The sequence below is a fragment of the Neoarius graeffei genome, chromosome 26 (genome assembly GCF_027579695.1).
Source record: "Neoarius graeffei isolate fNeoGra1 chromosome 26, fNeoGra1.pri, whole genome shotgun sequence".
NCBI lineage: Eukaryota > Metazoa > Chordata > Actinopteri > Siluriformes > Ariidae > Neoarius > Neoarius graeffei.
The window spans coordinates 35128946-35142969 of record NC_083594.1 but is presented as its reverse complement, the minus strand read 5'-3'; the positions used below and the strand labels follow the sequence as shown (position 1 = coordinate 35142969).

The following is a 14024-nucleotide window of genomic DNA, read 5'->3' as shown; positions in this document are numbered from 1 at the left end:
TGCATGCAGGATTTCTCCGAAGAGTGGTGACTGGGTACAACAATTGACTGACTGTTTCTTTCTATCTGTCTTCTATTCTCTCTATTTACTCTTTCTCTCTCAGTGGATGAGAAATCCTATGGAGTCTCTAAACTAGGTAGTACCCCTAGGCAATCCTTGTAACCACAAATATCATCCAGAGACGTTTGATGGCTAACAATTGTTGATCAGAGACATTTTCATGAGTATGTCTGTCTAATGTGTTCTATCCTAACGTTTCCTGCCGTGTGTCCATAGCAGCGAAGTGCCAGTCAGACGCCAGAGCAGTTATACTACAACATGGACCCACCCTACAGACTCAGTCCTGTGTCTACAGATAGCAAGCCCACCTTAGGTATTCTACACTCTCCCCGCCCTCTCTCCCCATACACTGAAACACATGGATGTGACTAATACAGAGCAATTAGTTTATTGATTGTCAGATTAAATGAGTTTAAACATCAAAATGATATGTTAATTATCTATGATTTGCCTGTATTCTCATTTCTTGGACTTGTTTGTATTAGAGGACAAGCCCCGAGCTGATTTTGTTCCCCATAAATCTCCATCTCCTGGACCTTCAGAATCCTCCACAGAAAGAAGAGAACCCCCAACTCTTCCTATATCAGACTCTTCATCTCACACGAAACCTGGAACGCCCTCTAGTTTCCCTCCCCCTCCTCCTCCTCCTCTCAGCACCTGCAATTTGACAGTTGCCAGTGAACCAGAAGAGCTTTCTTCCACTGCTGTAGCTCAATCCCCCATCTCTGTGGAAGAAGAAACACTTCCAGAAGCTACCCCCAGCCCCACTGCCTCCTCCCCTTCTCCTGGAAAAGCAGTTAATGGTCTATCTGAGTCACTACCACCCTCCCCAGTCTGTGAGCAGGAGATCCAGTTACAAGAAGTTCCCTTGACCAGCACTCATTCCTCAACTTTGGCTCAAAACGAAGCACCAATTTCAGAAGAAGCGATCCAGGCAGATCCCCCTGCCCCTGTGACCCAAATTTCTATGAGCCCAACCACTTTAATACCTTCTAATGCCATGCCTCCTTTAGCGCCACCCCCTGGCCTGCCCGTATTAATTCAACCTCTCAGCAGTGATGTACACAAACCAGACGAGGCCTGTGGTGCTACTGATGTGCACCTCAAAGATGAAACAACGGCGCAGAGCTCTGATGGTGTATCAGAAACTCACAGTCAGACTAATTCCAGAAAGTTAACGGCAACAGGTACATCCCATTTCTGTACTAGTCTGTATCATGCCATTTCCACTTTTCTTTTTTTTTCAGTATTGTGGTTATATTTGAGGTTCATTTTATGCTGAAGCCCCAACTGTACAACTGTGGCTTTGCTGTGGCGTTTCTGCCTTGTTTTTATAGGACATATAATTACTAACCCTTTTTTTAATTTGTTTCTGTGTTAGCAGAAGCTGCTTCTGTTGCACCAAAGGACTGGAAAAAAACAAATGAAGAGAATTCGGCTGTGGATCCTCAACACAAGGAAGATGAGGTGTGTATTTAAGGGTGGCTTGAAAATGTAATTACCAAATTAATTCTAGGTAGTCGCCAGAACTCTCCAAATTTTCCACTTTCTCACACCCATAGCAACGCAAACAACCAGTGATGGCGAAATAGAAAGTAGGAATGTCAGTACAGATTTTACCTTACAGTACAGACATTTGGCAGACGCTCTTATCCAGAGTGACTTACAAGAAGTGCAAAAGTCAGGTACAAGAAGTGCTGAATTTCTCGACAAGCAAGTTCTAGTGCCAGTTGTTCAAATGACGGAATAACACTCGGTGTAATGTTCTGTTGAAGTAACAACAATCAGCAAACAGCCAAGGAAAATGAATCAACCTTAGAAATGAGCTGACAGAGTACAACTAAATACAGAAAAATAAAATCCCAAGGCCTAACACTAAATCATGACCAGGCTAGACAGTACACAGCCTGGGTTGGTTAAGACAGCGATGTGATTACACAGTGGGCAGGGAAGCAGGGGAAAGGTGCAGCTTGAAGAGGTGGGTCTTCAGTCTGTGCTTGAAGGTGGTCAGGGAGTCAGCGGTTCTGACCTCAATGGGAAGGTCAGGACAGACAACGGTCTTGAGCAGGCAGGGCAGGAGCAGAGAGGAGGAAGGGCCACACAACCAATAGCAGTGGAGCGTAGGGATCTGGCTGGTGTGTTGGGTCGGATCAGTCTCTGGAGGTATGCTGGCCCGAACCCTGTGACTGCTTGGTAAGCTAGCACCAACATCTTAAATTTGATGCGACAGGCAGCCAGTGAAGGGAGGAACGAGGGAGGTTGTAGACCAGGTGGGCTGCAGCGTTCTGGATGAGCTGCAGGGATCTGATGGCAGATGCTGGGAGGCCGGCGAGAAGAAAATTGCAGTAGTCCAAGTAGGAGATGATCAGCACTTGGACCAGGGGTTGAGTAGAGTTCGTTTGTACAGCCAAGTATCCTAATCCTAGAACTTTCTTCTTTCAAAACCCTTTAAAAATGTGTATTGGTGTACTTTTGTCTGGGGTATTGTGCAAATATCGAGCAAGATTGCACGTTGTGTGAGAATAATTGCTTCTACACTGCTTGCAGCTAGCTTAATAAGCTATATTCGTTAACATAGGATCATAATGTAAGCAAAGCCACAGTAGTGCAGAAGTGAAATGAACCTGACTGTCCTCGCATCACGTCACTGCAGCTATAGAGATCTTGCAGTCACGTGACCGGAAAGTACACAGCTGCCATCTTGTCGGTAAAAAACACCGCTGAATACTGCTGCACTCGTGTACAGAATGGATCAATTTCAACCGACGGACTACACGGCTCATTTTTCTAATGAACAGATAACTAGATATATGTCTAAAATAAACGATCTACAGATTAGTGACCCTTATGGCTTACCGGACGGAGTTTTCACGACCGTGTCAGTGGATATTGAACTGCCAGCGGAATACCCAGACGTGTATAATTACCTCATTAACTTTCCCTCGCTGCTCAGTGGTGAAGCACTGCGTGCTTATAAATCTCTGGACAGTTATCTTTACAGAAATTCAGGATTTGTCAGCGACTCAGATGTGGCATCTTGTAAACAAGAAAATAATTCTCATTGGACGGGTAAGTCACTTAAGTATTGAGTATAGCACTGACCAGCCGATTATAGAATAGAATAAGGTAATTCCAGCTGTAATTCCAAATCGTCTGTCTTGTTTACCATGGATCTGGCATTGGAGAGGTAGAGGCTTAGCAGTGGAGGTTTGAGTGGCTGTTTTCTGAGCTTAGTCAACAGGCCGGTGTACCCTCCTGGATTTCGCGCATGCGCAGTAGGCTTGGTAGGACAAATCCAAGAGGTAGGATAACTTTACAGAACACCAGCTCTGCAGCCTCGCTTTTGCTTCCGCTCCCGACGCCGCCTCCTTCGCTTTGCTTCCGATAACAATCCACGGAGACCCCGCTGGTCTCGCTATCTCGTCCGGAATGTTGTGCATGCGATGGAAATCGCTACAAACCGTCATTTTCTGCTGGAAACCAATGTCCAGTAAGTCCATACGGTTGTAGTGGATATTGAAGTCCGGTACAGACGAACAACACGCAAAAATACACACAAAAACATAAAAAACGTGCACAGGTAGGGAGAGTTTGTAGCCACAGCCGTTGTAGTAGAATTGTATATAGTAGGGTTTTCCAGAAGAAAAGGTAGAAGCAGAAGTAGAAGGTGGAAATATGGCGTTTGACCGACAAGATGGCGTCTGTCATAATCTGGATCGGCTGTGACGTCACATGCAAGTGCTCCATAGAATAGAGTTTATTGCCATTTGCACAAGTACACTGCAGTACAGGTACATTGGAATTCTTGAGCGTTTTCCACGAGTCAGCTTCATAGACATTAAAAGGAAAAAAAGAGACAATTTACAAAATGTACAAAACAATTTACATTCTCAAATAAAAAAAATTGCACTATAATACACAGCTATAACAAAAACAGTAAGTACTAAATAGAGCTATGTAAGGCTGTCATTAAACTGAGCGCAACTGTATAGAAATATATATAAAAAAGTAATAAATATCTATCTGAAATGGTATTGCACATTTTGGTTGAGGAGTTAGAGATAGAGGTTAAAAAATCCAGTTATATTGCACATGAAGACATTGTGTGGGGGGAGAAGAGAAGAAAGAGTAATCAATGAGGTAGTTAGCTGTCCCGAGTTTGAGTGGGTTGTGGTAAGAGATACTTCATTCCCTTCTTAACGTCCTGTGCCACCAAACTAACAGTAGAAGAAAAGAAGCTGTTATACAAGTGGGCCCTGCGAGTGCTGATGCCTACAGGCCTGTGGTGTCTCAGGTTGTAGCCTGTGTTCACCCACTTGAACAGAGCATAAGCCGGGTGGTGTTTGTCTTTGAGGATGCTCTGTGCTTTCCTTCTGCAGCGCTGGGTGTACAGTCCTGCTCACCATTCTTGACACCCATGAAGTTTAAGTACATCATGTGGAATATCTCATCTCATTATCTCTAGCCGCTTTATCCTGTTCTACAGGGTTGCAGGCAAGCTGGAGCCTATCCCAGCTGACTACGGGCGAAAGGCGGGGTACACCCTGGACAAGTCGCCAGGTCATCACAGGGCTGACACATAGACACAGACAACCATTCACACTCACATTCACACCTACGGTCAATTTGGAGTCACCAGTTAACCTAACCTGCATGTCTTTGGACTGTGGGGGAAACCGGAGCACCCGGAGGAAACCCACGCGGACACGGGGAGAACATGCAAACTCCGCATAGAAAGGCCCTCGCCGGCCACAGGGCTCGAACCCGGACCTTCTTGCTGTGAGGCGACAGCGCTAACCACTACACCACCGTGCCGCCCATGTGGAATATCTCCTGAAAAAAATGAATCAAGTGAAACAACTTTTTTTCTATAGAGAACTCGCGTTTGATACAAAAGAGCAAATGATAAACAACAATTTAAAACAACAAACAATGAGGGGGGGAAAAATAGAAAAACTTAAAGCTTGCTGTGTCACTGATATTGGCACCCTTTGCTGTAAATCAGTATGGAAACACTATGACTCACCTGTGGTAAATCACGAATGAGAATCACCTGTGATAAATTGTCTGTGCACATGTGACATGAATTAAGTCAAGTCGAGTTTATTTGTATAGCGCTTTTAACAATAAACATTGTCGCAAAGCAGCTTTACAGAATTTGAACGACTTAAAACACGAGCTAATTTTATCCCTAATCTATCCCCAATGAGCAAGCCTGTGGCAAGGAAAAACTCCCTCAGACAACGAGGAAGAAACCTCAAGAGGAACCAGACTCAAAAGGGAACCCATCCTCATTTGGGCAACAACAGACAGCATGACTATAACATTAACAGTTTTAACATGACAGTTTCATTGATGTTGTAACTCTTCATTGATGGAAACTTGAGTGCAAAACTATTCATGACAACTGCAGTCCTAAAGTTAGCAAGTCAGCTGTAGTCCCCAGCCATAAAAGCATTACTGTAAGAGTCCAGAGCGTCCTCCAGGTGTAACCCTCAACTGTCCTCATGGGGCCATCCTCCACAGGAGCAATGAAATAAAACTCCAACCAGACACAGGGCACCAGGATGGATCAAGCAGGTCCGAGGGGCAGAAGAGGCCAGCATCTCAATCCCAGGACCAACATGTAACTCAGAGGGACAGATTGGGGTGGGGGGGGGAGAAAACACAGGTTGTTAGGTGTGTCATTTTTATGGCATAAGTATTAAGTCTGTGTGGTAGGCTCGCAGAGACGAGAGTCTTGACATCAGGCATAATATACAACAATGGCATGTTAATATGGTTAAAAAATATCATGACGCTGCTCTGGCTGGATGCTTGATTGGGTGATGGGAGCACACTCCTCAGCAATGATGGGATGCAGATGGGACCCTTAGGGCTGGCCAAGACAATTCAGTTACCTTTCACCGGGTCTGGGACATGCGACAGAATGTCTGACGGCAGATGAATGATGATTTCTGTTATTTAAAAAGCCACCTGTTATTCCCTGTTCCTTTGTCACAATGGTGAAGACAAAGGAGCTGTCTAAGGACATCAGAAGAGCTATTATTAGCATACACAAGACCTCCAAAGGGTATAAGGCCATCTCCAAAGACCTTGGTATTCCTGTTTCAACAGTGCGTAATGTTATTAAGAAGTTTGCCAAGCATGGAACTGTCAAGAACCTCCATGGACATGGGGGGGGAAGAGAAATTGATGAGAGAAGTCTTCGAAGGTTGGTGCGAATGGTGGAAAAAACACCACGTCAAACATCCAAAGACCTGAAGGCCAACCTGGAACAGTCTGGGGTCATGATTTTAACAAGTACCATATGCCGCACACTAAACCAAACAGGGCTTTATGGGCGAAGGCCAAGGAAGACACCATTGCTGAGGAAAAGACATAAAAAGGAACGACTGATCTTTGCCAAAGAGTACCTGGACAAACCACAGTCCTTCTGGGAAAATGTTCTGTGGACAGATGAAACAATAATAGAGTTTTTTGGCAGTGCACACCAACAGTTTGTTTACAGACGGTGCAATAAAGCCTACAAGGAAAAGAACACCCTACCAACAGTTAAGCATGGTGGAGAATCCATAATGCTGTGGGGCTGCTTTGCTGCATCTGGTACTGGAGGCCTTGACCGTATCACAGGAATTATGAAATCAGAGAATTATCAAGAGATTTTAGAGCGAAATGTCCTACCCGGTGTAAGAAAACTTGGTTTGAGTCAAAGATCATGGGTCCTCCAGCAAGACAAAGACCCAAAATACACATCTAAAAGCATGCAGGAATGGTTGAAAAGGAAAAAATGGACTTTTTTTTTTTTTTTTTAATGGCCAGCAATGAATCCTGATCTCAATCCGATCGAAAATCTTTGGGGTGAGCTGAAATCTGCCATTGGGGAAAAGAACCCTGCAAACGTTCAAGAGCTTGAACAAGTTGCAAAGGAAGAGTGGGAGAAAATACCAGCTGAGAAGTGCAAGAAGCTTACAGATGGCTACAAGAAATGTTTGGAGGCTGTCATCACTGCCAAAGGGTGTGCAACCAAATATTAAAGAGGGGTGCCATTATTGCTGCACATGGTGGGGTTTTTTTCTGTTTCTTCTTTGAAATTACAATATGTAAGTTGACAAAACAGTTTTCTTTGTTAAATTACTTTGGACCTCCAATTAAAAGGTCCTGATATAAATTTGGTACATTTTCTATTTATTTCTGAAGATATTGTACAGTTTATGCAAAAAATGAAGGGCTGCCAATAATGGTGAACAGGACTGTATATAGTGTCAATGGAGGGGAGGTCAGAGCCAATGACTTTCTCTGCTGTTTTAATTACCCCCTGCAGCGATTTCCTCTCAGTCAGGGTGATGTTAGCATACCACACTGTGATCTCGCTAGTGAGGATGCTCTCAACAAGTCCTCTGTAGGCTTGCATGAGGGGCTGGCGTCTAAGTCCGGCCTTCTTCAGCAGTCTGATGAAGTGCAGCCTCTGCTGGGCTCTTTTCACTAAAATTGCAGTGCTTTTAGTCCAGCTGAGGCTTTCTGAAATGTGAAGGCCTCGGAACTTATAGCTGTCAATCTGCTTCACTTCAATCCCCTTGATGGTGAGAGGCTGCAGAGGGGGGGGCTTTCCTCCTAAAGTCTATTATGAGTTCTTTCGTTTTGTCTATGTTAAGGACAAGATCATTGTCCTCTCCATAGACCATGATCTTGTGAACCAAGTCCCTGTATGACGACTCCTCCCCTGCTCTGATGAGGCCAAGGATGGTCGTGTCATCTGCATATTTGACAGTATTGTCCTGGGTGGATACAGAGTCACGTGTACAGTGTGAAGAGTACACACTGGGCTGAGGCAGCAGCCCTGTGGCGTCCCTGTGCTAACTGTGAGCTCAGCAGACACTTTCTTTCCCATCCTCACCACTTGTGGCTGGTCAATGAGGAAGTCCAGGATCCAATTACAGGTGGGTGTTGGTAATCCACCTGTATACTATAATACTATAGTACAAGGGACAGTGCCTGGGGCCTGAAGACGTGGTAGACAATGGAAGAGATGGGAAGATAACATACAAGAATGGACACACATGAACTTCACAGAAACACTAAGAAGAGCGGAGGACAGAGAGGGTTGGAGGAGGGTTGTAGCCCAAGCATCTGTGATGCCCCAACGACCCCATAGGTCAAGGGATAGTTGAGGTGAGGGTTGGTACTCCCAAGTTTGCCAGCTTAGCGGTCAGCTTCATCGGCCTGATCGTGTTAAAGGCAGCGCTGTAATCAATAGCCGCACGTATGTGTTTTGAGTGTCCAGGTGCTGCAGGATGTAGTGAAGTGCCAGTGCCACCACATCGTCCACTGATCTGTTCGTGCGGTAGGCAAACTGAAGAGGGTCCACCATGTCTGGAGCCACAGTTTGTATTGCAGAACCAGCTTCTCCAGACACTTCACATCAACCGATGGGAGTGCCACATGTCAAATCTTTCATCGTGGTTGCGTTTGGGTTTTTTTGGGGACTGACACTATGACAGAGGACTTAAAGATGCACGGGACTGTTTCCTGCGAGAATGAGGTGTTAAAGATGTCCGTGTACACCTCCACTAGTTGTTCTGCATAGGCCTTTAAGACACTCTGTGCCACATGGTCAGGTCCCTCTGCTTTTCAGGGGTTCACCTTCCTCAGAGCCCTGAGGACCTGTGTGTGTGTGTGTGTGTCAGTCACCTGGAGTGCAGTCTCCACCGGGTCGCGAGGGGTCGTTTTAAGGGAGTGTTTCTGTTGTGTTGGTCTAATGTGGCGTAGAAGCTGCTGAGGTTGTCCAGTAGAGGGATGTCCTGGTTTACAGCTCTGTTTGCATCCTTCCTGTAGTTGGTAATTGACTGGATCTCCTGCCACGTTCATTTTGTGTTGTTTTCCCTATAGCAGCTCTCAAGTCTCTGGGTGTATATCCTCTTGGCAGCCTTGATGGTTTTTTGAGGCTCATACCGAGCATGCTTGTACCCTGTGATGTCTCCTGACTTAAAAGCCGGGCACCGGTTCCTGATTTTGATGCGTGCATCCACGTTGAATCAGGGCTTCTGATTGGGAAACACATGAATACTCCAGGAGGGGATGCAGAAGTGCACCAGTCAATGTAGCTGCTGGTGCAGGTTGATTAATGAGAGGCATAACTTTTACAAAACTAAATGTGGATGTCTAGGGCGGCTGATAGTGTGGTTATATTCTCATGTGTTACTGCTCGAAGAAAAAAAATGTAAGATTTTACTACACACTAAGACCACAGGAAATGTATAGAAAGCTATAGCAGTTGAAAGAAAGCTACTTCGATGCAGATTTACGGTCACTGGTGCAAAAAGCTGATTTGACCAGAAAATAAGTCACTTCAGTTTTTGTGGCAGGTAGCTATTTCCCAGTTCTGATTTACAAATATTATATCAATTAACTGACCTCACCCACTTCTGTTAAAGCTCCACTCACTTGATAACACTGTCATTCTTCGTTTTGCATTAAAGATTTTTCACAAATGCTATAGCCAATATTAGGAAGCTAATCATGAAAACAGTTTGACTGGCTTTACAAAGATCCCTTCAGTGTTTTTAGTCTCCCATTTGAAAGCTCTTCTTTCATGGTGGTGGTGTAGTGGTTATCACTGTCGCCTCACAGCAAGAAGGTCCCGGGTTCGAACCTTGCAGCCGACAGGGGACTTTCTGTGCGGCGTTTACATGTTCTCCCCGTGTCTGCGTTAGGGATGTTAACCGATGACCGTTTGACCGGTGGTTGACCGAATCAACGTCAACCGGTTAATTTTTTTTTTGGTTGTCAGTTAAAAAAAAAATCAATCGTTTTGAAGCTGCCGATTTTGGAGCGGAGAACCTGGAATTCTGTGTTGTAAACGCTTGGGGCATGCCATGCGGTGTAAGGACGACAGCTGACAAATCAGAAACACCCATTCAGTCATGTCCCGCCCTCCCGCCCCAGTTGAAGACAGCTGCCACTCGGCGAAAGAAAAGTCTCAGTGTTGGATTACATTTTACTTGTGTTTATGAATAAAAATTAGTGATTTTTGGAGTGGGGTATTTTGTAGACCACAGTGTTTTCTATTTCAACTTGTTTAAACCTGTTAACTTGTTAGCCTATGTATTTCCAAGAACAACTGTTTTTTGTGTGACCCTTGACAGAAGTTGACTGTATTTGTGAAAAATAAAGTATCAGGCTAGAATTTTTAGCTTACAAATTACTATTGTTTTTGTTTTTTTTTTTAATTATTATTAGGAGGCACATGGAGTTTAGTCCTGCCTTGGCCAGTGCATTCTGAAAGTATGTTTCGGTCTGTAGCCAACAGTGCATGTTATTGCAGATCATATCTCTCCACACAAACTAAAGGCGCAGATGCCGACTTTCGGAGGGAAGGGGAGAGAATGAAATGACAGCGGTGTCTGAAGGGGGAGTGACAAACGCAGCTTTTATGTCTGTGAGCCAAGTCGGTGACGGCTTCAGAGCAACTTCAATACCATGCAGTAATGGCGTGTTGATATTGGTAACGGCGTTATAACGATTGTAGCTAATTAATTAGATTACCCGGCGTTATAACAGCCTTTATTTTAACGCCGTTATTCCCATCACTGAATGTTATGTACTGTACTTCTTCTAGCACTTGACTTTATTTTCAACGCCATCATGGCCAACTGAAACTGTCTCTAAGCTGGAGCCATTTGTCCTCCGCTCCAATACAAACCCCTCGACATCAGTGCCGCGTTTGACTAAATGTTTCGCGCTGTAGAAAAGGTAATGCGAGTGGAGGGCAGCGACTGGGACTGAATGTGCGGATGCTCACGGTTAGATTTAGAATAGATTCTAATAATTCCAGTTCTAGAATTTTAAACTCGTAGGTTAACCGACTTTAACCGGCTAATGAGGCTCGGTGGTCGGTCAAGATTTTTTTTAGTTTTCGCCATCCCTAGTCTGCGTGGGTTTCCTCTGGGTGCTCCTGTTTCCCCCACAGTTCAAAGACATGCAGATTCGGTACAATGGGGCCACTGTATTTGGCGCAAGCTGTTTCCCAGCCATCAAATTCTTTTCTTTAATCATTTAGGAGGAGTCCACCACTGATGGCTCGGCTGGAGAAGAGGTCTGTCGACCAGCCTCAGAGATGAGAAATGGCTTCTCTCCAGCTCCACCTTGCTTTCCAGAGGAGAACGGCGAGACCGAATCGGAGCCACTGAAAAACGGAGATGGGCACGTGTTGGAAACTGAGCACATGGATAATACGGTCACTCCTGAGGAGGGGAATGGCTCTACAGAGCCTTCATTAGCCATACAAGAAGGTACAGGTAAGACAAACACTCACAACGTAGGATGTTTTCAGATCGTCTCGGGTGTTGGCTTTGACAAAAATGGCCGTATTTGTTTCAACATTATAGGTGATACCTAAGACACCATGGTTAAACGTTAATTTCATTTCTCTGTCTCAGTACAGTTCTCTCTTTCAATCTGTTTTAGTGCTCTTGCAGCCCAATGGGAAAAGACAGTATGACCGGGACTTCCTGCTTGGCTTCCAGTTCATGCCAGCATGTGTACAAAAGCCAGAGGGCTTACCTCAAATCACAGATGTAGTTCTGGATAAGGTGAGTGAGTACTTGATGGAATGTAGACATTGTTGACAGTGTCTCAGCTGAAGCTCTGAATCCTTTTTGAGCTCATATTATTTGGTCTTTCAAAGTCTTGTTGTTTTTGAAATTCTTCATGCCGTTTGTTTGTTTTTTACATTACTAAACCGCGTATTTTTAGTACAACCCATAGACGCTTTAGGTGTAGCTTCTCTTGACTGTTCTTCGAGCTCAGTTAGACTAAAAAGGTGACCAAGCGTTTGCTGCCCTGAAGCTCTGGAAGACTCACTTCAATGACATAAGGCACAATCATTTTACACACCAGCATGTAACGGTGGCAGGAGTTTTCTGGTTACGTTCTTTCCTTTGATTTATTCGTGATATTTTAAAGCACTATATAAGTTACCTATTTGCTGCCTCAAATTGTATGACAAATGTGCTTGTTTAGCATTTATGCACCCTGTTTCAGCATCACAATGTACAAGGTCGGCGATTTCCTGCAGGCTGAAAAATGAACCTGCAGTGAATGAACTACCGTTCATGTCCGTCGAACACTGGGCACACTCAGTTCAGAACCCTCGGACATCCTGTTTCCATTAAAATTGCATTAAGGTTACGTCACACTTGGCTGAGATGTGAACTCAGGCAAAGCGCAGGAGGGAAAATAAACGCACTGCTTATGTGTAATATACGATTTCACATGCTAGTCTACTCTCTTTTACGAGTTGGATGCATAGCAGTGGCTGTTGGGTGGAATAGTGAAGTATCAGTTTGGGTTCATTTTGTCACCTGCTCGAATCTTTTTCAGTTTCAGTTGAGTTTTCTATATTAAGTGTCATTTTGCATGGATGGCGGTTCCATCTGACTGTGCTGCACTGCAAAAAATAAAAATCTTAGGAAGTTTGTCTATTTTCAAGTCAAAACATCTAGCCACCCTTATTATAAGACATAATTGCCCAACAAGCAAAACCTCATTTAGCTAGAAAGGCTAGTTTTTAGACAGTCCGTCTTGAAAATCTTGTATAGACAAAATGTCTTGAAAAAGTCTTATTTGGAGCACCTTTGAAAATAAAACAAGTTTTTTTTTTTTAAACAAGTAAGTACATTTTGGACATTTGTCAAATGCGGTTCATCTTGTTTCAAGAAAAACAAAGTATGCTTGTTTTGGGAATAAATGAACTTTACTGAAATCTTTGAATCTTTCATTACAATTCAACTCCACCTTACAGATCCTAAGTTTACTGCGACTGTTTCCTCAGTCATTCAGAGTGAGCTCCTTCTAGATGCTGTACAGTACAGACTCTAGACCAGACAAGTGCCTTCAAAAAGGCTATGAGTGAGTGGAGGGCGTTTTAGTGAGGGCTTTTTGGAATGCTGGGAGTTAAGTTCAGTGGGTTTATTTGTTTGCTTGTGTTGGTTGGTTGGGGGTTTTTTTTGTGCCTGATCTTGTAAACCCCTCGTACACATGAATAGTCAGTGCCCCCAAAATGCACTGTTGCTTTGGCGTTGTGTAAGCGCTGTAAGTCAATGCGTAGACTTTTTTTTTTTTTTGGTGCCTGAGGTCCTGGGGAAGTGGAATCTTAAGAGATGTTTTAATGTTTGAATGTTGAAATGGGAAAAAAAAATAAACTTGTTGCAATGCTACACGTGTTGTCAGCTTGATTCAAGATAGTCTCTGGTCTCATATCTAGAGTATTTTACTAATTACAGGTCACAAAAGGAGAATCTTTTAAGCTAGCAATGCTTAGTTGTAGAATTTAACAATCCTAATATTAGTATATTTATCTTAAATTCAGTTTTTACTGCTAAGACTTTGTCATGAATTTAAGTGAAATACCCTTAAAATTAAATAAATAAAAATGACTTGAATGGCTAAATGTAAGAAGTACGATCTTGTTATAAGAACTATTTTGATTATTTTGAGTTAATCAGATCTCGCATAATAAGTTCCCCAATCTTATTTTGGAATTATTTCATCTAAAAACAGGTTAGATTTTTCATCTTACTTTAAGAAATCTTACCAAGTCAAATTTGACTAGTTCCATTGGCAGATTTTTTTTTTCACCTGATTCAAGCAGGGCGGCACGGTGGTGTAGTGGTTAGCGCTGTCGCCTCACAGCAAGAAGGTCCTGGGTTCGAGCCCCGGGGCCGGCGAGGGCCTTTCTGTGTGGAGTTTGCATGTTCTCCCCGTGTCCGCGTGGGTTTCCTCCGGGTGCTCCGGTTTCCCCCACAGTCCAAAGACATGCAGGTTAGGTTAACTGGTGACTCTAAATTGACCGTAGGTGTGAATGTGAGTGTGAATGGTTGTCTGTGTCTATGTGTCAGCCCTGTGATGACCTGGCGACTTGTCCAGGGTGTACCCCGCCTTTCGCCCATAGTCAGCTGGGATAG

The 14024-nt window shown here is 44.0% G+C and overlaps 1 protein-coding gene across 5 annotated transcripts in view; it reads left to right on the top strand.

Moving 5' to 3' along the window:
• eif4g3a (eukaryotic translation initiation factor 4 gamma, 3a) overlaps positions 1-14024 on the top strand; it is a 185988-nt gene that overhangs the window by 110883 nt on the left and 61081 nt on the right. For 3 of the 5 annotated variants that reach the window (XM_060910167.1, XM_060910166.1, XM_060910162.1), the window contains 5 exons: positions 277-373; positions 546-1247; positions 1442-1527; positions 11120-11357; positions 11527-11651. In XM_060910167.1, coding sequence (XP_060766150.1) covers positions 277-373; positions 546-1247; positions 1442-1527; positions 11120-11357; positions 11527-11651 — 1248 coding nt within the window. The remainder of the gene's footprint in view (positions 1-276; positions 374-545; positions 1248-1441; positions 1528-11119; positions 11358-11526; positions 11652-14024) is intronic. The other 2 variants (XM_060910164.1, XM_060910165.1) reach the window with 2 other exon arrangements.